Source organism: Cucumis sativus, chromosome 1, assembly GCF_000004075.3.
Source record: "Cucumis sativus cultivar 9930 chromosome 1, Cucumber_9930_V3, whole genome shotgun sequence".
Lineage (NCBI taxonomy): Eukaryota > Viridiplantae > Streptophyta > Magnoliopsida > Cucurbitales > Cucurbitaceae > Cucumis > Cucumis sativus.
This window is the reverse complement of record NC_026655.2, coordinates 11,654,052-11,677,902: the sequence shown is the minus strand read 5'-3', so window position 1 is coordinate 11,677,902 and position 23,851 is coordinate 11,654,052. Positions and strand designations below refer to the sequence as shown.

Sequence of the window (23,851 nt, the reverse complement as noted above, 5' to 3'; positions counted from 1 at the left end):
AAAAATTCCTACAAAAATAGTTTGAATAACACAAATTCCTATAAAATAACATAAAATGATTTTTTTCAAACAAAATTACAAGGTACCAACCAAAACTCATTCTATTTCGATTCGAAGTCAAAATAAGAATCTTGTATAGAAGACCATTCGTGCAATATGTAACACATAAGAGAATAAAAACTGAACAAAGCGAATCAAAGTCACTAAAACATATAGTAAAACAAAATGGAGAGCAAGAACCATGTTCTAAAAGAAACAAACCAAAACCGTCCTACTTAATTAAGCTCGTAAAAACACATACCACAACGAAACAAAACATAACCAAACTCGTTAAAAAAACTAAACAAACTATCACAGAAACGATGGAAAAAGAGCTGATGTCTAGTGTTTATGGCATGTTTGTAACTTTGAGATAATGAAAGTGTTTCATTGGGTTTCATGAGAATAAGCATAAACTAAGTTGTTTTCTTTTTAAACTTTTTGTTCTTGTTCTAAATTTAGCTGTTGCTTTATTCAATTCACATTCACTTACATATTAATTTAGGAAAAGTAAACACCCACCTAGGCTCAAGGGAAAAGTGCATATTAATTTTCTTAGAAAAACCTACCACATTCAATTCTTACAACAAAAACTCCACTCCAATATTCCAAAAACTACAATTCAATTAACAGGAAAACATCTTCAGTAACCATTGGCACAACGCTTGACTTAGAGAAAAATCAAATGCACATACTAAATTTTCCAAACACAATACATAAACTCATATCTAATCAATTAGACCCTCAAGTAAAGATGTAATTACAAAATTTTAGAATATAGTACAACTATAAGCCACATTCAGAAAAATGACAATATAAGAAAAGGAGTAAACATATATATATATATAGAGGGAGATTAGGTCAGATACATACCTTTATTGTTCCATAATTATATAAATTTTTAAATGAATTTACAACTACATTTTTATATAAAATTTGGGAAGATTACAGTAGAAAATTTGATTGAGAGTTAGTTTTTGGTAAAAGATTTGAGAAGATTGCATAATATTTGAAAAAGATTACTCAAACTCTTCTTAATTCAAATGAATATTCTTTCCCACAAAAGACACCAACTATTAATGTCAAATTTTGATAAAACAAGATATACCTGATCTCCACGAGACAACAATGATAAATTTGTATTTTAGGCAAAGAGGACTCGCTTGCAAGCAAAGAGAAACTTGGACACCGTTGTCGCCACTCAAATGCTTAAGTCAGAGGATGAGAATGAGAACATAATATTTAATATTAATCGGAGAATTTACTTTCCTTTCCTCTTATGTATAGCTTCTAGTTATATCCTATTCCCCCTTTCCAAATTCTTTTCTTATTATTCTTAATCAGACTAGAATTTCTCCCAGGTTGGTTGTAAGTGATTATCACGTTTGTAATTATATTTACAATATTCTCTTTCCATACATTTAGGCTGCGAAAGAGGTTTAAAATATACACACTTAAGCACTGACTTAGTTGGTTTGTTGTCATTTAAAAACCAAAATTTGGAGAGAAGCCAATTTTGTCCTAACAAATTCATGTTTACCCACTTTTAATCTTTGTTATAGGTATTTTTGAAATGCAATTAGGGGTGTGTGTTGGGCTGATGGATTTTTGTTGTAGCTACTCACATCTTCCAAATAGAGTCTTCAAATCAAATTCAATCCAACCCCTAAAATTGGGTTTGAGCTATCATACTTTTTTTTTTCTTCTTTTTTTAGTACATTTTTACATTACTTTATCTACAACACATACTAATATCTAACGTTTTTATTATCACAAACTTCAAACAAACATTATAACAATGTACATGAATTAGAATGTGGGTATATATATATATATATAATTATAAAATTTTAACCGATAATTGAACTTAATCCAGCACGAGTAATATGAAAGGTTCAAACAAACTCAACAAGCAATTAAAAATAACCCAACTCAATCTTTACCATCTAAGTTGAGTAGTTCGAATTATCAGATCATTGGACATCCTGAACATGATAATGTGAAAGTAGTTACTATCGTGGTTGTTCCGAAAAAGAAAAAAAATAATAATAAAGACTAAAATGTACTATTTTCACTAGAATAAGTTGGGTAAAAATGGACAAATATAGAAGTAAAGTATAGGTGACAAAATGTTACATAGTGTATATAGGTTCAAATGAGTCTCAAAATTAAGGAAAATATTCGTACGTCTCATACGAACATGAAAGATGAGAGAAATAAGAAGGAAAAAGAAAGAAAATAAAAGGTTTAGATTGGAAGGAAAGTGAGTGAGATTATGAACCTCTGGTCTTGGGCACCATCTATGTATTGTAAATCCCAAAGATCTGATCCATACAAGGACGACAAAAAGCAGCACAAAGCTCAAAACCCTTCGTTTTGGGCTTGCTTATTTCCCAAATCTTCACTCTCAAGTTTTTGATTCACATAAATTAGCCAAAATAGGAAGCTGTGTTTCCAAGCCCGCTCCTTCACGGGGAGCCTCGTCGGTGGTGCAGAGGCTCTCTCAAAATCAACATCACTTACACCAATCTCAATCTCAATCCCAATCTCAATCTCAATCCCAACCACCACCATCACAACCCCCCGTCGCCGCCGTATCCTTATTGGAGTCCCAGAATTCTGTCAAGATGAAGAGCCTCTTCAAGCCCAAGCCACGGACTCCTGTCGATGTTGTTCGTCAGACTCGTGATCTTCTTATCTATACAGACCGGAACCCTGATACTAAGGAGACCAAACGGGAGGAAAAGGTCTGATCCCTTTTTCCCCCCCCTTCCTACTTTTTTTCTTTTTGTTACTTCTCACTTGGGATTTTTACTTTTGGGATCGTATCGAATTTTTGTGATTTGTCTGCCCTTTTTGGCTTCTGGGTTTCTTTTTGATTCAGATGAGTGATTGGGGGCATCTGTGAATTGTTGAATTTTTGTTTGTTTGTGGAGGGTCAAGGGGCAATCGACTTAATTTTTGGTGTTCCTAGTGACAGATACACTTAACAATGGTTTCATTTTGTTTTACTTTTAGTCTTTAGCCATCTTTTTTATAGATGTATAAAATGATTGGGTCGCTTTTGTTATTATGGAGTGTCTGGATTAAAGTTATCGATCTATGTTTGTAGCTTGATTCCTTTCCTTCATTCAAGATTAAATAGTGGTTTACAGACGAAAGGTGTTTCTATTGGTGAATCATTGTAATTACATTTATTCTGGACGGATCTCATTTTCAGTTCATGATGTGAGGAAGTTTTTGGAAGTACTGCCTCGTGGAAGATAGCTTGATTTTCTGAGGGGGAGGGTTTTCCTTTATTTTCCGAAGGTTGTGGGGGGGGGGGGGGGGGGGGGGGCATCGGTTCTCATTTGTGGAAGCTTAATCGCTTAGAATGTGAGTCCAAATAGACCATTAGCCATGGTTGTTCCTTTTGTTTAGGACTTCTTGTGCTCAAGGTTTTCGTGACTAAGACTAATGACTATCCTAGAAATCCATCTCTCATTACCTACAATTTTTCTTTTAGAATTTTTTTTTAAAAAATCTGAACTTTACGTCTTTTCTTTGAATTATGGGGTCTGTATTTGATTTACAAGGATGTATCTTTTCAAACTCTTCTCGTTAGTTTTTTAGTTTGTTTGTGAATGCTTGATTTCTTGGAATTTTTATTTTTTTTGCTTCAGTCGTTTTATGATATTTTTTATTCTTTCCTACTTTGGCAGTTATTTAATCATCTGGATGCATCATACATAGGAGTGTTGTCATTGAAACTTGATTCTACTTTAATGCGAAATATCAAATTAAACTTTGTGGGCTTGTATTTTTCAATTAAAAGTTTTATCTATTAAATAAGATCAAATTTAAACTGAAGCATATGCTGTCTGCTATCTAGTGTACCATAGAACTTTCTTTTTTGTATATTGCTGGGATAAGTCTTTACTCTTTGTTAGTTTTAATGTATTTGTTTGTGGTTCCTCTACAGTTCAATCACTTCGTATGTGTATATATATTTTGTTGGAAAACAAAACATCACTTTGTGTATTTTATTCTTCAAATTTGATACTTTCTAACTGTATCTGTTGACTGTGCATTTTTCAGCAGATGTTAGAATTAAGTAAAAACGTTAGGGAGTTGAAATCAATACTTTATGGAAATAGTGAATCTGAACCAGTTGCAGAAGCATGTGCACAGCTGACCCAGGAGTTTTTCAGAGATAATACGCTTCGGCTTCTCATTAAATGCCTTCCTAAATTGAACTTGGAGGTAAGTGGTACGGAGACTTCTGATTTTTTAGGCTTTCCATGACGAAATTATCAGCTGAATTCTTTTTCTTGTTTTACGTTTGTGGTTTTTTGTTGATACTCTTTTGAGATTCCTCATTCATGTACTTGGAGGTGAGCCGGATGGGAGCCTAAAAGAAAATAGCTCATTTAGGTTTCCATACGAAATTACCATTTGAACATTTTGTATGTTTCATGATTGTAGTTCCTTGTTCTACCATTTTGAGTTTGCACTTGTTACTTGTTGTGACATGTGTAACATTTTGTAGACACGGAAAGATGCTACTCAAGTAGTTGCAAATCTACAGAGGCAACAGGTTCAGTCCAGATTGATTGCATCTGATTATTTGGAAGCAAACATTGATCTGATGGATACCTTAGTAGCAGGGTAACCAACTCATGATATATTTTTTTTCCTGTCATGATTCTTTATTATGGGGCAGAATGTTTGTTTTCCCTCTCTACTGCTTTTCTCGACTTATTCTTTTATCATGACTTACAAGAGAAATTTGAACTTGACAATGGCTGCTGCTGTTCATGCCTATTTGTTTTTAGTTTGGTTTTATCCCATAACCATGGCCATACCATGTAGAAAAGGCTCTCTCTCTTTCTCACTCTCACATAAAATGAATGTACACAGAAGTTTATGTGAGAAGGGATATGATCGGCTAGAATTATATGAATATGGCAACCTTTGTTTTACAGCGCCTTGCTCTATTGAGCAGAATGCCTTAGTTCAGGCGCACTCTGCAGCTCTTGTCGATCTTTTGTATTAAAACTTTGATTATTTTATTTGAATTTTTTAAATAAGAAAGCAAGTTACCTGAAATACTATCTTTTTAACTTTTTTTTTTGGTCTCATTAGTCATTAAATGTTACATGTTACAGCTTTGAGTTTTTGCTGGTTTACTGTTTGTACTCCAAGAGTTGCTCATAGATATGTTATAACTTGAAACTTGAAAGAGATCTTGACTTCCATTATTCTTTGCCTAATTGAATTGGTGGATTGCTTTTTTTTTGTTTTTGTTTTTTTCTGTACATTTATTGATTATTTTTTTTCTCCCTGTTCTGTTCGGTTTCTTCTCTTATTGTTGATGATTGTGGATATGTTTAGTTGTCTTCTCTTAGTATATCTGAACTGCAATTCAAGAAGTACATGATTATCAAGAACGCTTGAATACTTTTATTGTTTGAATGATTAGATAATTCTATGAGAATGTTGACATTTCTAAATATTACCTTCTCTTCATTTTGAACAGAATTTTGAAAATATTTTTTTCCGCTCTGTCAAATGATAGCATGAATAGAGGTCCTTTTTGCATCATTCATTACGAAACTTTTTGTGTATTTTCCTATGTTAATTTATTTTTGCTTCTCTATTTTACTTTTACAGATTTGATGAAGTAATTTCTGTATTACGTATTATCTCATAATGGTCTCTCCCTCCTTTTCTTTTTACTTTTTGTAGTTATGAAAATACAGAGATGGCTTTACACTATGGTGCCATGCTGCGGGAATGCATACGTCACCAAAGTGTTGCCAAGTAGGTTCACTTGTTACTATCGATCAAATTTTTAAGTACTCTTCTGCGAGGACATTCTATTATCATCGACTTGTTTTACTGTTTGTCTGTTATGGTTATGAACTGATGAATGGTCTTTGTTATCATAGAAATTGCATGTGGGTGGTTTGTGTATGGAATAATCTTAAATAGGTGAAGGCAAATTTAATATAATATCTAACACCCCCCACTTGTGGACTTGAAATATCAAGAAAGATCCAACAAGTGGAAATCAATATAAAATGGGGAGAAAATAACGTTGTAGGGGCTTGCACATAGCGGATAGGTGAAGGCAAATTTAATATAATATCTAACAAATAATTAAAATGAAATGTGGGGTTTGTATCAGTTACTCCGCATCATAGAGGGTACTCATTAGTGCAGTCTCAAATCAGCCTTTGCTTTCTAGAACCAACATGCTGTAGTTTATTTAGCCTTTGAAAATTTGATCAGAAATATGCAATATCATGATTGTTGTACCGATCATCCTACAGTCTACTATCAATGATAATTTGTTAGAACTTCGAGGTTCTGTCATTTAATTCTTGAGAAGTACATCTTCAAGTTTTCTCATTTTTTTTGTTAATGTAGTGTAAATTTATTTCTGAAAGTTTTTTTTTGTTCTTTCATTTTTACATGAGCTATTAATTTGGATTGTTAATAAGTTATGACAGGTTTTCCGATTCATTGTAGGTATGTTTTGGAATCACAGCACATGAAAAAGTTTTTTGATTATATTCAACTACCAAATTTTGACATTGCTGCAGATGCTGCCGCAACCTTTAAGGTCAAAAGATTTCTATTTTCATGCTTCCCCTTTCATCTCACTCTTGGTGCTCTTATCTCCTTTTTTCTTTTAATGTTTTTTTATACAGAGTCCCTCCATGACAAAGATAAACAAATGGAATAGTATAATCATACATTATAAAATTAAATAAATGAAGTAAAAAAGAGTAAGAGGGCGAGAGTAGCGTGTGTACCCAGTTGATACATGTTGGTTGGCAATAAAAGAAATGATTCTTATGTCAAGGAAACAGGTCATGGTCAAGCTTTGCTTTTGTATTATTTATTTGTAATGCATTATTAGGTGTGTTGCATCTCTGTGAGAAATGATATAGTGATGCTATATTATACTTCATTGCAGGAATTGTTGACGAGGCATAAATCTACGGTAGCTGAATTTCTTTCCAAGAATTATGACTGGGTAATGTGTCTTTTCGTTTTTTTTATTGAAGCAACTGCTTTCATTGAATGTTTCTTTTCTTCGTTGAAGCTTATCAGAAGTCACTCTTCTGCTCCAGTCATTCTGTTTCCATTTATGGTCGTTTAATGGGTTGAAGTTTAAAATCTATATCACGTTTTCCTTCACTGCATTTTTTTGGTCATGGGTATCCATTTCTGCTTAATTTTTCTCTAGAATTTGGCACTAGGTTATGTCATCTTTTGCTTTAGTATTATTCTGGATGTTTGTGTTTTCTTTGATTATAAGCTACAGTTCCCACATCTTATACATTAGATGTCACTAGTGTTTAATATTTTGCCTCGGCATGTCTTTTTCACCGGTTCAGTTTTTTGCGGAGTACAATTCCAAGTTACTGGAGTCAACTAATTACATTACAAGACGGCAGGCAGTGAAGGTATGGTTACTTTGAACTCTAAAATCCTTCTGACTGCAACACTGATATTGTAATGTGAATATCTGTGAAATAAATATATATATATATATATATGTATGTATATATCTGTAAGCAAGTAATTAATTGAGTTTAATGCCACTCGTTATAATAGTTCTTTCATTTTGTTAAAACTATTGCCTTTTTTCGTGCTCTCTTGCATATCTGCCCTATGCTTGATCATTTCTTTTCCAGCTCAACATGGTTTTCCAATTGGTGATGTGTATCATTTTGGATTTATTTCAGTCTAGACTTTAGAAAACCATCATGTAAGTCCTTCAACGCAGTTATCATGTACGTATTAGACCGACCACAATTTTTATTTTGAACCTACACATTTCATAATTTTCAGCATATATCAAGTTCCATGTGAAGGTTGTGTTTTACCACTTTTATCTTTGTTGAACTACGTGCAACCCTTATAACCACAGTTGTTTCTCAATTAAATTTGTACATTTGTTCAGCTCTTGGGAGATATACTTCTGGATAGGTCAAATTCAGCTGTGATGACCCGCTATGTGAGTTCTAGGGAAAATTTGAGAATCCTCATGAATCTTCTCAGGGTAAGATCTTAGTCATAGACTGTTCTAAAACAGATTTTTCAATGACACATTGGAAATGTGCTTATTATGGTCTTAAATTCCATGTTTGCAGGAGTCGAGCAAGAGCATACAGCTAGAAGCATTTCATGTTTTTAAGGTAATGGTCTCATCTTGGTCTCTCAAATTAAGCATATGGTGATTTAGGTTTTTTTTTTTTTTTTTTTTTTTTTTTTCATTTGAGTCGTGTTCAAATCAACAGCTTTTTGTTGCAAATCAAAACAAGCCCGCCGACATAGTTGGCATTCTCGTCACAAACCGGAGCAAGCTTCTAAGGCTGTTTGCTGATTTCAAAACTGATAAAGGTACAACACAATCTTTGAATCAGTTCCATTAATTATCTTGGCTTTCTTCTTTCTTCTACAACTCTAGTTTGGTTTTACAACAGAGGATGAACAGTTCGAGGCTGACAAAGCTCACGTTGTTAGAGAAATTGCTGCCCTTGAACCCAAAGGACCATGAATTCGTATATGAATGGTGTTGTATTTTTTTGTATTCTCCACTTATTCTGTCCAATTTGGATGTCAATTATATAGCTCAGTCAGCTCTCCAGATAATGACTTTGATTAAATGCTTTACAACGCTAATAATGGGCTCTTTTTGTTCTTTTATATATATATATATATATTTGCCTTTTCCATGTATTCTAATGGGTTCAACATGTATATTAAAGACACTTGGTTGTGCACGGTATATAAATAAAGTTTTATTGTTTTAGATGCCAATTTCGTTCGAGCATGCCATATATTTTGGCTAAATTCGTACTTATGTTTCAAAATGAAAATACCATTCAAATAAACTTTCAATAGAAAATTACTCTTATTATTTTCTTTGTTTGTTTTAAGTAAGTATGATATTTGGAAGATTCCTTAATGTGTTTAATTCTTGTTTTACCTATTACTAAGTTTGAAGGGACCTAATGGATGGTTATAAGATTCAATTATTCACAATTAATTAATTATTCAAGATTAATTAATTAAATTATTTAGATTTAACCTTTTTGTTTATTTTTTTCTTTGTTCTAAATTAAGCGATGTCCAACCTTTTCTTTTGTTATCCACATTCTATCAACGGTTTTAAGAATCAAATTAAAATTTGAAAACTACGTAAAGTTGTATTTAACAAAAATACAACAAAAAACCAAAGGAAGGGGAGACCAAACAACAAAAAACCAACCCCTCAAGCCAACCTTGCTGAACAAGATGAGGAAGTCATAGCTGTTGTTGTGGAAGTCAACCTAATTGAAAACAAGACTCACTGGATCCTGGACACTGGAGCCTCTAGACACTCCTACACCAATTGAGAACTTCTCTATGACTACGAGGACGTTGCTGATGGACAATACGTGCTCATGGGAAACACAACCACTACAAAAGTAATTGAGAAAGGAAATGTTATTTTAAAATTAACTTCTGGAAAAACTTTATCATTAAGTAATGTTTTGTATGTCCCTTCCCTACGTAGGAACTTGGTGTCTAGGCTTCTGTTGAATTAGACGAGTCTTAAAATTATATTGGAAGGTGACAAAGTAGTCCTCACCAAAAACAAATAATTTGTTGGTAAGAGGTATCTGTCTAATGGTCTTTTTGTACTTAATACTGTTTTCATGAATGCAAATACTTCTAGTTCTGCCTACATAATTGAATCTGTTGATCTGTGACATGGTAGACTAGGACACATGAATTTTGCATCAATTAGGAAGCTTAAAGATTTAAAGTTAATTAATGCATGTGAATCACATTAAACTGATAAATGTCCTGTATACGTAGAAAGTAAACACTTTAAGAAACCTTACATACCGGTTATGACGAGAAGTATCGAATTATTAGAATTAATTCACTCTGATCTAGCTAATTTAAAAAACACTTCTCGTAGAGGAGGCAAAAATTATTATGTATTTTTTGTTAATGATTTCTCTAGATTTACTAAGTTTTATTTGATAAAATCAAAAGATGAAACTAGTAGCATGTTTTTGAAATTTAAGGCAGAATCGGAAAATCAGCTAGGCAAAAGGATAAAAAGATTAAGATCAGGTAGAGGTGACGAGTACTCTGATAGAACTCTCAAAGAATATTGTGAATCAAATGGTATTATTCATGAATTCATTGTCCTTTACTCACCACAACAAAATGACATAACATAACGTAAAAATAGAACTCCTAAAGATATGATGAATGCTATGTTATTAAGCTCTGGTCTATCTGACAATATGTGGGAGAAAGCCGTATTGTCTGCCTGTTTTGTTTTTAACAGGATTTTCCACAGAAAACTGGACAAAACTCCCTACGAACTCTAGAAGGGATACACATCGAATCTCAACTACTTGAAAGTGTGGAGATGCTTGGCTAAGGTACCATTTCCTACACTAAAGAAATCCATGATAGGGTCTAAAACCTTTGACTGTGTATTTATCGATTATGCTCAAAATAGTGTTGCATATAGGTTTATGTGTTTGAATGATAAGAGCATAAATGAATCTAAGGATGCAGAATTCTTTGAGCATGTATTTCCTTTAAATAGATATTTGTCAGTTCTCTGCCCATGTAGAAATATGCATGATCTAGAGAACTCCAAAGTTGTTAGTGAAACATATGAGTTAGATACTTCTAGTGTAAGATATGATTTAGAACCTAGAAGGAGTAAAAGACATAGAACTGAGAAAAGTTTCAGATCATATTTCCTAGCACCTTTATAGTAGAAAGACATGATGAAATCGACTGCAATTTCACTAACTTGTTTTAAATTAATGAAGATCCTAAAACTTACCAAGAGGCCTTAAGCTTGCAGAGTCCAGTATGTGGAAGGAGGCTATTAAAAGCGAATTGGATTCACTAACCATGAATCAAACATGAGAATTAGTAGACCTTCCTAAAGGAAGTAAACCAATTAAGTGTAAATGGATCTTCAAAAGAAAAACAAGACAAAGATGGGTCAATAGAAATATACAAGGCAAGATTAGTAGTGGTAGGGTATACTCAAAAGCAATGTATTGATTACTCAAAACCACTATTAGAGCCTTAATTGCATTAGCTACCATTTACAACCTTCTTATTCACCAAATGGATGTAAAAACTGTCTTTCTAAATGGTGATTTAGAAGAAGAAATCTATATGACTCAACCCGAATGATTTAAATTTCCTAGCCAAGAAAACAAAGTTTGCAAACTTAAAAAATCTCTCTATGGTCTTAAGCAGGCTCCTAAACAAGGGAATGAAAATTTTAATGATACTTTGATAAACAATGGATAGAAGGTAAATTCTTCAGATGCGTGCGTTTATTCAAAGATGTCTAGAGTTGAGTGTATATTAATATGTTTATATGTCTATGACATGTTGATCTTTGGAATAAACATAGAATTAAATAAAGACATCAAGTTGTTCTTGTCATCACATTTTGAAATGAAAGACATAGGAGAAGCAGACATAATTCTTGGGGTTAAAATTAGAAAAAATAAAAACGGTTTATCCTTGTCTCAATCGCACTACGTTGAGAATTTACCAGTGAAAACTCCCTACGATGCTAGTAAACATCTTAAGAAAAACAAACGAGAGAGTGTATCTCAACCTGAATATGCAAAGATCATAAGTAGTGTTATGTATTTAATGAACTACACTAGACCAGATATTGCATACGCTGTCAGTAGATTAGATATACACATAATCTTGTTAAATACCACTGGGTACCTTACGTCATGTGTTGAAATATCTTAAAGGAACGATAAATTTCTGTTTGAACTTTAGTAAGTTTCATGCTGTATGAGAAGAATATTGTGATGCAAACTGAGTTACAGATAACAATGACGTAAACTCTACTAGTGGGTACATATTTTTGCTCGAGGGAGGAGCAATATCTTGGAAGTCTGCAAAACAGACTTGCATAGCCAGATCCACTATGGAATTCGAGTTTATAGCATTAGAGCTGGCAGGACAAGAGGCCGAGTGGATTAAAAGTCTACTACGAGATGTACCATTGTGGGAGACATCTGTACCTGTGTCCGTACACTGTGATTCATAGGCTGCCTTACGTATTGCCAAGAATAGTGTTTATAATGGCAAGAGAAGACATATATATATATATATATATATATATATATATATATATATATATATATATATATATATATATATATATATATATATATATACGTCTTAGGCATGAAGCTGTGAAACATTTGCTAAATGAAGGAACCATTTCCTTAGAATTTGTTTGATATGAGAAAAACCTGGTTGATCCTTTAACCAAAGGACTATCAGGAAAAATAGTTCCAAATTCCTCAGTAAACATGAGACTAAAACCCTTCGGAGATCCACAACACTTGATTTTGGATGGTCTATTGAGATAAACTTGATGGTCCATAGCCTCTTATTGGGTGGTCTGTTGCAATAGACTTGATGGTTCATAGCTAATTTGTGCAGACAGTCTTTTATGGACTAGATGGATGCTACTAAAACCTCTAAGTGATCCATAATTATGTGAATAATGATGAAGTCTCCATAACTCTTTTTGAGTGGTTTGCTTTGGCAAACTTGATGGAGCATATAACGTGACTGTGAAGGTGGAGCCGTCTTCTATGAAAGAGTTTAAATGACCTCTTTCTAGAGCTTTCATGATGACTCAAAATCCATTCTATGTGCATGGCCATAAAGGCACAAATCCACATTGTACAAACAATAATCGAAACTAGGGATAAAACGTGTCGTAAGGGTCTCAACTAGTGTTATAGAAAGTTCAAGATCTAATTTTACTCTCTTTAATGAGGTTGTTGCTTTACTTCACTACACATCAATTCAAATCTTTAGATTTAGTGATATTAAAATTTTTTGCCCATAAAAGCCGAAAAAAATATGCTCGAGAGTCGGTTTTCATTTTCGTCCCAAAACGTTGAAAAAAGGGCCAATGCTATAGTCTATGAAGAAAGGATTCAATTTAGAACGATGTCAAAGGTTTCGAAAGTTCACATCCAACTACAAGAACAATCTCTTGTGAACATGAGTATTCATGATGTACTTAAGATTAAACTAAGTTGTCTAGATTATCCTATTGAAATAGAAACGTAACTAGTAAATAAAGTTACATCTAGTTGTTACTATTTCATGGTCGTGTGATCTTACGCAAGCTCATAGCATAGAATACCCCACACTCGAAGGTCACCCTACACAAACAATATGCTATATATATCACTGCATTTGTGTATCAATTGATATATATAGTTATTTACTATGGTAAACAAATTTCGCGACAGTTATTTTCAGTCATAGAAGCGGGAGTCATGGAAAGTCCTTCGACGACAGTTTTTAAAAACTGTCGCAATAGGTTATTTTATGACATGAAATAAATGTCGTTAATCAACATTCAACGACATCAAATAACTGTCATATTTTATTTTATGACAACAAATAACTATCATAATTTGTGTATTAATGACGGTTAAATAAATGTCGCGAATTCATTTATTGTGACATTTTTTAATTGTCATGAATATGTTAATCGCGACAGTTTTTTTTGTATAAAAATGTCATTGTTTAGTTATTGACGACATTTTTTTCCAGTCAACCATTGTGCAATCGTGACAATTTTTCGATAAAGTTAAATGTTATTGTTTTGCTATTGACGACATTTTTTTCCTGTTACATAAGGGCAATCGTGACAATTTATTTTGTTAAACAACTGTCATCGTTTTTGGATTGACAACAATTAATAATGTCACAAATTCATTTATTACATCATTTATTTCCTGTTTCAAATTTCTCAATTTACTCCAGTTTTTTCCTGTTCTCCTTGCCGCTCCACCATTACACGAACCATTTGAATGACAATAATGTAGCTGAGAATGACAATTTTGAATTTATAATATTGACACCCATATAGAAAAAAGTAGCCGACACTTTAATATATATACGATATAATACAATTTATAATATTCGTACATTTCCAATCAAGTGTCAACAATTTACAAGTACGGAATCCCAACCCTTAATCAAAAAATATTTTAAATAGCATTATAATACATCTAACAAGATTTTCTGCAGAAGCATAAACGACCAACCGAGAATGTTCGTCTCTGAAAATGTTCTTTGAAAGAAAACTCATGAAGTTGTCGACTCCGGTTGAACCTACAAAGACAACATGAATATAAGCATCCATAACACATACATTTGTGAACCAACATTACCACAACAAAGAAGAAAATGGAGGACTACAATGTAGTAATCTGAATGTAAAAGAAACATTATATATATCATGAATCTTGTTTCTAATCAAGAGCTTATTTCCTAACCATGTACTTGATGAGCGTTTGAAGAATTTAATATCAACAACCAAAATCTATAAACTAATTCAAGATAGAGCGAGCTTATGTTGTAAAAGAACACCTTAGAATAAATATAATAGAGGAACGCATGAATTTCAGCACACATGACAAAGTAAACTTTTTGAAGGTAGGAATCCTATATAAAATTCCCTAAACCTTGGAGTCGTCTCCCAATTTCTTTTTTCAGTTTTCGAAGCCAAAACAATGCAGTTTAAAATGTTTGAAGAGAATTATTGGTGACGTAAACGAATAAATATAAGTGATATAAGCATTTTTAGGGATATAAGCATTTAAGAATACCTCCATCTCCATTTTTTATGAAGTTATTCTTGCCACAACAACTGCAGCAGCCTTTTGATCAAACCCTTGCACCAATTTCTGAAATCAATGCCTCAAATATTTAGCTTTTCCCCAACATCAAGATAGAGAAAGAGAACCAAACAGAGAATTCATCTGTTTGTATTATGGCTTCTCATTGTTCATGAAGACAAAAAGAGACAAATATAGAGAGTTCAAGTGTTTGTGTATGTGTGCATAAAGCACTAGATAGGTTAGCAAGTACACATTATAAACAAGGGCACATCAAACCAATATATGTACAACCACTCCTGAATATTTTTCATGAATAGAAATGATGGTGTTCATTTGTACGTGCAAAATGTCAACCATGAAATATATAATCCTGTTCTCACAAGTAATTCCCACAAACTAAATTTTCCTAGTTATTTGGGTTGAGGTTTCTTCAGACATGTACACCATGGAAGAAGTGAGATGAGATCGAAGCTTAGCATGACAAGCAGAAAAGCAAGAAGTGAGATGAGATCAAAGCTTCAAGTATATAAGAATGCAAAGCACTCTCTCACCAATGTTTCTTGCAATAAAACTCTCAAAATTAAATATAGTAACAAACATTAGCTATTCTTTGGTTAACTCTTCTCCGATGAAATTTAGTTTATTATCCCATTGTAAATACTAGCTCTGAGAATCTGTACATACTCTACTCTTAAGTTAAAACCTTTTACATTAAAAAATGTGAGACCGACCAAAGAAGTTTCCTCCTCCCTAGGCTTACCGCACTGTTGTCCATGGTAAGAAAGGTACTTCAAAAAGAAAATGTCCAAGGTATGCAAATTTCATCCATGAAAAGTTCACAATGTTTAAAGTAGAGCAAAATAACCATTTGTAGTCCTTAAAGTTGGGTCGTTCCTAGTCCTTACAACAAAAAAGCTACGACAATACACAACTCTTCTCAAACCTTCAAAATTCTATGGAAACTCATCAATAAACAATAGAGCTTTAGGTAAACTTTCGAAATTGGAAACTTACCATGGCTCTATTCGGTGCAAGTCCACATACTTTACTCTTTTTTACCTTTGAGTTAAACAAACAATAGAGCTTTAGGTAGACTTTTGAAATTGGAAACTCATCAACCTTGCCATATAATGATCAAATTTGCTTTAACAAAACGTAAAGAATTCATAATATCTTAATCTACTGTTCATCATTAAACAAACTTCATTTTAATAATAAAAAAAAAAACGATGAGATACCAAATAGCAAAAATGAATGAAATGAGATTCATTATTCACTTAGTTTAACTTGAAGAAATAAAATACAGGGGAAGAAAAATCAACAATGTCCTCAAATAAGCCAATAGATTAGGGTAGACTTGATACTACAAATTACCATTAATCAATAAACAAACAACACAACAAAACACAGAAGCTCCAATTTTAAAACATGTTATTAACATAATTGATCAAAAGGGTATACTACAAGAACAATGTAGGATAACTGCACTTTTAATATTTTACCAAAATAAATCAACCATTATAACCTGTATCACCTACAAAATTAAATTAGCTAGAGAGAAGACTTATCAAAACAAATGTGTTGGTAACGGTGTAAAAGTTGTATTGATTCGTAGTTCTAGTCCTTAAAAGATGAACATCAAACAATACCTACCCAGAGGTTCAAACTTATGGTTTGAAGGCTTTTAATTTGTAGTCAAAATTAACGTAAGCCACTTTTTAAGATTTTGGACACTTAAGCCTCATTCCAACATTTAACATATACTTGAACCATAAACATTAAATTATGGTTTAAAGGTGGTAGATACTTAAATATAACCTTAAGCGCATCCAATAAGTTTCTAACTTAAACTGATATTCATAATTAGCTAGGCATAATAGGTCAAAGAAGAATTAGCATATACTTAAAATCAATCATAAACAAACAAATTAAACACTGAAATAAAAATTTCAAAGATATTCAAAGACAAACAAACCATTGTTTTATATTTTTTTTGGTGACTCTCATAAAATCCATAGATATTCACAACAAACCAATTTCAACAAACCCTAAAGAGAATTATGTACATAAAAGACATGTCTCTAGAAACAAAAGCTAACGAGAAACTACTGTTCAACTTACTTTCCATGGTTTATAAACTTTAAGAAAGATTAAAAAAATATAAAAAGATATATATATATATACACACCTTATATAGGACAGTATGCAATGGGACAATGAAGAATAAGTTCAATAAACTTTAATGTACAACAATCTACCATAAACTTGAGTTCACTCAAAACCTTTAAGAAAAGCAAAAAAAAGAAAAAAAAGGACAAATAGAAATATAATCAAGCAAACATAATCATTTTGTTAGGTACATGCAAGATAAACTATTCCACACCAACATATATAATAAGTATACAAATAAATCTTTGAGTTTCACAAGCTAAACTCAATTTAAACTTTGAACTAACAAGTCTAAACAATTTTCGTTGTAATTCAATAGTTAAAAAGGAGATATGAAGATTATTTTAGAAAGACGAAAGACTAATCTGTATAGGGGAAGTACTGAATCACTAAAACTCATGTATTAATCCTGAAAATAGGAGAAAGCAAAAATATCTTTATTGTGGTGTGAAATGAGAAGAGTTTCATCTCACCATGACATCTAACACATGCAGAAATATGCTCCTTATCAAAATATGTTTAGGAAGGAATGATCATTTAAGCAAGCATAAAGTGAAAATAAGAAAAAGACTACCATAGCTGCAGGATAGTCATAGCACTTCAACATGTATTTATGCTCAAAAACTACTAGAACAAAAAAAAAAAAAGAAAAAAAAAAGTAAACTCACACCCACAGTTTGAGAGAGAGAACCTTCAATTTTTTGAAGTATATAAATCATGTACATATATATAGAGAAGAAAGTCCATGCTTATATGAAACATGGGAACAATAAGAATGGCATCAAATAAAGAAATGGGCTAAAGTAATTTCTACCAAAGAAATTCCCACTTCAAAGAAATGTGAGTCTGAGGTTGAGATTCTCACTTCAAAGAAATCTAAAATGAAAATGTTTTGTCAATTACAAAGTGGGCTCACTCAACCACATCAAACCAAATAAAATAATAGATAAAGATTAAAAAAAAAAGGAAAGAAAATGAACTAAGAGTTCTATATGAAATGGATCCGATGAAAGAATTGGAACTTTCCCACGTTTATTACTCATTTCTTTGAGCATCTAAGTTGTAAGACATGTTCAAATTTGAATTATCATCATAGGCGATGTTGAATCATTTAACTTCCTTCTCTGATTCTTCTAAAATTGCAAAGAAACCTTTGAGTTGAAGGGCTACCATTTGTAAATATACAAATGGAATTTAGGTATTTTAGATTCATACAATAAATATCGAATTGCCAGTAATAACTCGGCGCTCAAAAACCTTTGTTCATCTTCACCTTCAATAGAGAGCATAGCATATAGTCCAAGAGTTCTTAACTTTTTCTTCACCCTCACCTTCACCTTCAACAAAAGTTTTAAAAAAAGGAAAAAATGAAAGTAGAGATATTTAAGGAAGGTAGTGGAGATTTAAGAACACTGAGAATATTACAATAACATTATAAAATCAAATAAGGAATGTGATTAGAAATCAAAATTTAGTATTATTATATGTAAACCAACTCTACGACTTTTGTTCCAAAAAATATTGTACTCAACTTTTCCATATTCTTGAAATTGTTGGATTTCTTCTACAACTTCCTCCACCAGGTATGATAGTATTTATCACCTTCTTAATTTATGCACTGTTCATGTTATGCTATGTTAAATGGAGAGCAATAATAATGAGTAACTGAAGATTGTTATCGTTAATCACGCTTGTTAGATTCTCTAATTTTTATAGATTTAAACTATAACAAAATCTTGTGTTGTTTCACAAGTGTAAATCTCTACAAACCTACACAAATTCTTGAAAACAAAGAAAATAATTCTAAAGATTGCAAAGAAATCGGCACTAACAAATAATTGGAATGACGCCATAAAAAATAATTATGAAAATTTTGGTGAAGATTGTACAATTAAATAATTTCATGACTTAATATGGACGGGTGTTCATCTCTTGAATATTTATTTTCATATTAGATTTAGGGTCATTATGGCAAATATAATACAATACAATCCATAACTCTAATTGAAATAACATAAATAACTTTTTTTATTGATGACCGTAAATTATTTACATTTACTAACATAAACAATTTAAGATTTACCTGAAAGTTTATGAAATTAATTCTATTTCTAATAATTACATTAATTATTGAAATTAATTCTATTTCTAATAATTACATTAATTATTGAAATTAATTCTATTTCTAATAATTACATTAATTATCGATAAATTTACGTAAATATAACAAATATGGAAATTTAAGATTTAAGAAAGCCAATTGCTTTCTTTTTTTTTTAATTATAAATTTCATATTTTTCCTTGTTGAATTTTAATTATTGGTGTACTTTTCAATTCTTTTTTTTTTTTCATTTTTTACGATTTATTTTTCCAAGATTTAAATGATATTGGTACATGATAGAAATAGACCACAATCAAAATTGTTTTATATTATATAAATATTTCACGTCATTATCCTATTTTTAAAAAAAACCCTAAATTATTTGATATTTTATTATATGTTTATATATGCTTTTATATAACAAATTTTGTTGTTTTATTTTTTTCTCAGAATAATTTGTTTTTTCCTTGTTCAAGAAAAGTTGTATTGGTTTTTGTTGGTTCTTTTGAAATTGATTTTACTTACCAATACAACTTTTGTTGAACAACATATTTGATTTTATTATATAATCAATGAAATTTAATTTCATTCACATTCCACGCTACATTTCAAAATGAAAATTAAGCACATGGAATTAACAGGATACTAGTAATTCTAAAAGATACTCACACATTCCTTCTCTATCGCTATCTATTATATAATCTTTTTATTCAATGAGCATTGGACCTTTTTAGTACAATAAAACTATGACCAGAACAAATCCTAACATTGTTGAATATTTAAAAAGAAGACATTTTTGTGGCACCATTTTCTATAAAACAAAACAGTTATTTAAGATCCACATATTTTTGGATTGGATGCATTATGTCTTACCCATTTGATTTCTATCATTAGGTTTAACTTCAAGCAACATATATTTTAGTCACATGTAATGGGAGAGAGTGAAACCATATGCAGAGTAGTTGCCACCAATATAATGTTTCTATTTATTCAATAAGCAAAGGACAAAGATCCCAAACATTCAATAACCATTAAAAAGAAGAAGAAAGAAAGAAAGAGAATTAGCTAGTACACGTAGTTATTGATGAAATATATGTAAGAGAAAGCTTAGTTTGTGCTGCCATGGAAGAGGATAAGGTGGTTTTGCTTCTTCAGATCAGTGAACACAAGGGTCCCATAGGTTCTGCTTACAGTTCCCTCGAGGGCAGTTAATCGTAGATCGTAGTTTGTCCCAGCAACAATCTGCAATTTTCCACCGATCACTTTTTGGAATTTCAGTTCAGTTTTGGCTTGCTTATTGTGTTCATTCACTGCGAACTCCCCTAAGCTTTGGATGTATGGATCAGCTATGTCCTTTATTGGTTTATAGCCACCAAGCAAATCCAACTGTGCCCTTGTTGCTGCGACGGATGACATCGATACAATGAAGAGGAGAAGAGAAGCCATGAAAATAAGAGACCTAGCCATTGTGATCAAGGTTGAAACTGACGAAGCGTTATTTGATGGGTTGGTGGAGGAGGTTGGTGGGTATATTTATAGGAATGGATAAGTGCACATGAATGGGAGGAGATTACAAGTTTGTCCCTACAATAGGACTGTAAACGTGGGGATAGACAGATACGCATGATCAGCAAATTAAGTTATTTGTGTGCTAAGATGGCAGTAAATCATGAAAGGATTATTTTGCGGTATTAGAATTAACTATGGAAGTGGGAGATGACATTGAGCCAAAATGCGCAATTTACTCATTTCAACCAAAGCTAAGGCGAGAGACTTTATTTGGCCAAATGAGCTCCACTTGCCAACCTCAGCCTCAAAGGCCAAGGACAAGGCGAGTCTCTTTCTATCCCAAAAAGCTCGCTTCTCAACAGCCATAATCCATAAGTCCTTCTTCCTACTTTAATTAGTTGCTATGAACCCTACCTAATTACTGTCTTAAGCGTCCAACCTTTTGTGGCATACACCATACCCATGTTTTCCTTTATCTTATAAATCGTCTTTCTTTTAGAAATTACAATCTAATTCAAAAGGTTAGATGAGTATTCATGTCCATATTTTGTCATCAATAGTCACGGTTGGAATGAAATATTGGATTCGTTAAATGACACTACGAACAACCTCGAAAGCTCTTTAGTCTTTTGTAACGGTGTAAATAGGTAGTTATTTACGATTTTGACCCTAGGTTTTAAAGAATACTTTAAATGCTTTTCAATTAATTAAAATTCATTTTTGTTGAGATGCTGAGAATTATACGTTAGAGAAAAATCAAGGGGACTCGCAATTCTTATAAGATAAATGAGCTAACTCCTCCAATTTTCAATTGATTTTGAGATATAGGATCATATACTATCAAATATGGTATCAAAGTTGATAAAGTCCAAATGGGCGTTTGGTCCAATACAATGAAATTGAGATCCGATTAAGATTGATGAACTCTTTGAGACACGATCGATCTCGAGAAGACATATGTTGAGATGTAGAGACGAGAACTACCCCTCATACTTTCAATTAATTTAGAGATGGAATCTCATGCAATCAAATAATTAATATTTATCCAAAATTGTACTATCTTAAATGCTCGTACAAATGAATGAGAAAGAAATCTAAACATATTGAAAATGGTAGGAAATTACTTATTTCTAACCTTATATGACTTAATTTCCTTCCAATTATTTTCTTTCCAATTTCCCCTTTAAATTTAATGGATATTTTTTCTATTTATACGAGAATATGTTGCTTTGTTAAATTAAATATTAATTCCAAATGATAATTTTTTTCTCTTCAATTACATTCTCCGTTATTGCCACATGTGTTCTATCTCTCAACTCTTTTAAACTTTGTTTTTGACAATTTTCCTTCATTATTTGTCAACCTATTATTGCGATACAAAATTCATTTTGTTCAAAAGTTAATTTATATGTTATCTCAATGGCTATTCCTCCATGTAATATCATCCAAAGCATACATTTTATTTATTTATACATATAATCATTACGGATGTGGTTTGTTGTGTTCAATGTCTGAATCATGATTAGTCATATGGGTGTATATGATGCATGCACGTATATATTCTTCAATAAATTTTTACATTGGTTTACACATTAGGAAATTGCACGACTCATGAATTGATTACTTGACTCCATATGAACAATTCATGAGAGAACACAAACAAATTACTCTCTCATGAGGAGTAATGGATGAATAGAATTAGAGTTATATAGTCATGCCCAGTGGCAGATACAAAAGAAATTATTGATAGGAGGGTTTAGACTTTAGTCAAGATAATTTATAAACGAATGTGGTTCTAAAATTTAATAAATCTACTTTTCATATATTGATATTGATACATAACAATTTCATTATCTATCTTATCAAATAAATATCTCTCAATATACGTTACAAGAGATTCATTCATCCATTGGTCTCCCATTTGATTATGCAATTAAACTAAGTCTCTTTATAATGCTCATAGTAGAAAATTTCCTCTCGGCCACGATAGTCGTTCTAATTGGTAAGATAAATGCTAAAATGACCAACCGGTAAACCTTCATCTCTGAAAATATTCTTTGTTGCTTGAACCATGCTACATCTCTAAAAATATTCTTTGTTGGTTCAGAGATGAAGGCTTATCGGTTATTGGTTGTTTAGCATGGTTCAAACAACGAAGAATATTTTCAGAGATGAAGGCTTATCGGTTGATTGTTTATGCTTGTGCAGAAAACTCATGAAGTTGTCAGCTCCAATTGAACATACAAATACAACATGATTATCGATAAAATATTATTATGGTTTACATGTCTTGAATTTGTTCCATTTTAATTTTTAAAAACAAAGTTTTATTATAATTAACTAGAATTCAAATGTATGTGTAATATATAACGTTGAATATTCCATAGAATCTACTAAAAGAAAATTATTATGAATATCAATATTTATCTTATCTGAAGGTAAAATAAAAAGGACCCAACCTAAGGGGAAGTCGACCCCTATGCTTTCCATAGAAAGCTCTACTTTCAAACTGTACCTATGTATTATTATTGCATTGCGTTGCATTTTGTTTTGGAATTTGGACCTCTCTTTCTTACACATTTTGATCTCATTTCGAAACAAGGGACCATCCCACGAATTTCTTGCTTCTACGGACCCCTTCTCTCATTTGTCTCTCACTAAGTTATCGAGAGAGAAAATTGTGGTTTTAAAGGTTTATAAAATTGGAGTTTAAACTCTCCCTCTTAACATTATATAATAATATCGTGTAGTAGTTTATTTTCTTTGGCAAATAGTCTAGAATTAAGAAAACCTCACATAATGAATAGTATCATCGTGTGGATGTTCTACTTCCCAGTATATTTATGTGAGCAAATCATACATAAATCCCCTCTAACTTAATAATATAAATCCTCGATTTGTACTATATAAATCCCTTCTAACCATGAATCCGTAAACTACAATAGAGAGTTTTTTAGAGTTAAAATGATCCATACGAAGCTTGAGAGCCAAAAACTATGAAAAAGAGTCCTAAACCTCAGCACAAAAACTTAACATATTAACATTATCATTTTGATAAATTTGAATATGTCAAAGTCTATATAGACTTTGACATATTCAAATTTATCAATATAAAATATGCTTTAACAAAACATACCTTGAAGTCCTTCCAACCCTATTAAAAAAACAGATAAGTCTAACACTTTAAAAAATTTATAGTGCATATTATGCATCTCAATTGATCACAACAAAATAAAGATTGAACATAAATACTCATAAGTAATATCTTTTCAATGTTGCATTTTCATAAAAAAAATCAACAAGCATTGCCACTATCTCG

The 23,851-nt window shown here is 31.8% G+C and overlaps 2 protein-coding genes across 3 annotated transcripts; one reads left to right on the top strand and one right to left on the bottom strand.

The window, feature by feature from the left end:
• Window positions 1-2,227: 2,227 nt before the first annotated feature.
• Window positions 2,228-8,856, top strand: LOC101218210 (putative MO25-like protein At5g47540). Of its 2 annotated transcripts, none has more exons than XM_011656688.2 (11): window positions 2,228-2,786; window positions 4,120-4,281; window positions 4,568-4,686; window positions 5,767-5,841; window positions 6,553-6,646; window positions 7,004-7,063; window positions 7,428-7,496; window positions 7,997-8,095; window positions 8,187-8,231; window positions 8,334-8,436; window positions 8,520-8,856. In XM_011656688.2, the coding sequence occupies exons 1-11, from the start codon at window positions 2,667-2,669 to the stop codon at window positions 8,591-8,593; spliced, it is 1,020 nt and encodes a 339-aa protein (XP_011654990.1). In that variant the 5' UTR covers window positions 2,228-2,666; the 3' UTR covers window positions 8,594-8,856. The 2 variants fall into 2 exon arrangements, with proteins under 2 accessions (XP_011654990.1, XP_004139537.1); XM_004139489.3 differs by having other exon boundaries at window positions 2,229-2,786; window positions 4,117-4,281.
• An 11,274-nt stretch (window positions 8,857-20,130) lies between these two features.
• LOC101214281 (cysteine proteinase inhibitor 5) lies at window positions 20,131-20,490 on the bottom strand. The gene has a single exon (XM_004151203.1). It carries the CDS (start codon window positions 20,488-20,490, stop codon window positions 20,131-20,133), a length of 360 nt encoding a protein of 119 aa, XP_004151251.1.
• Between the last annotated feature and the right edge of the window lie 3,361 nt (window positions 20,491-23,851).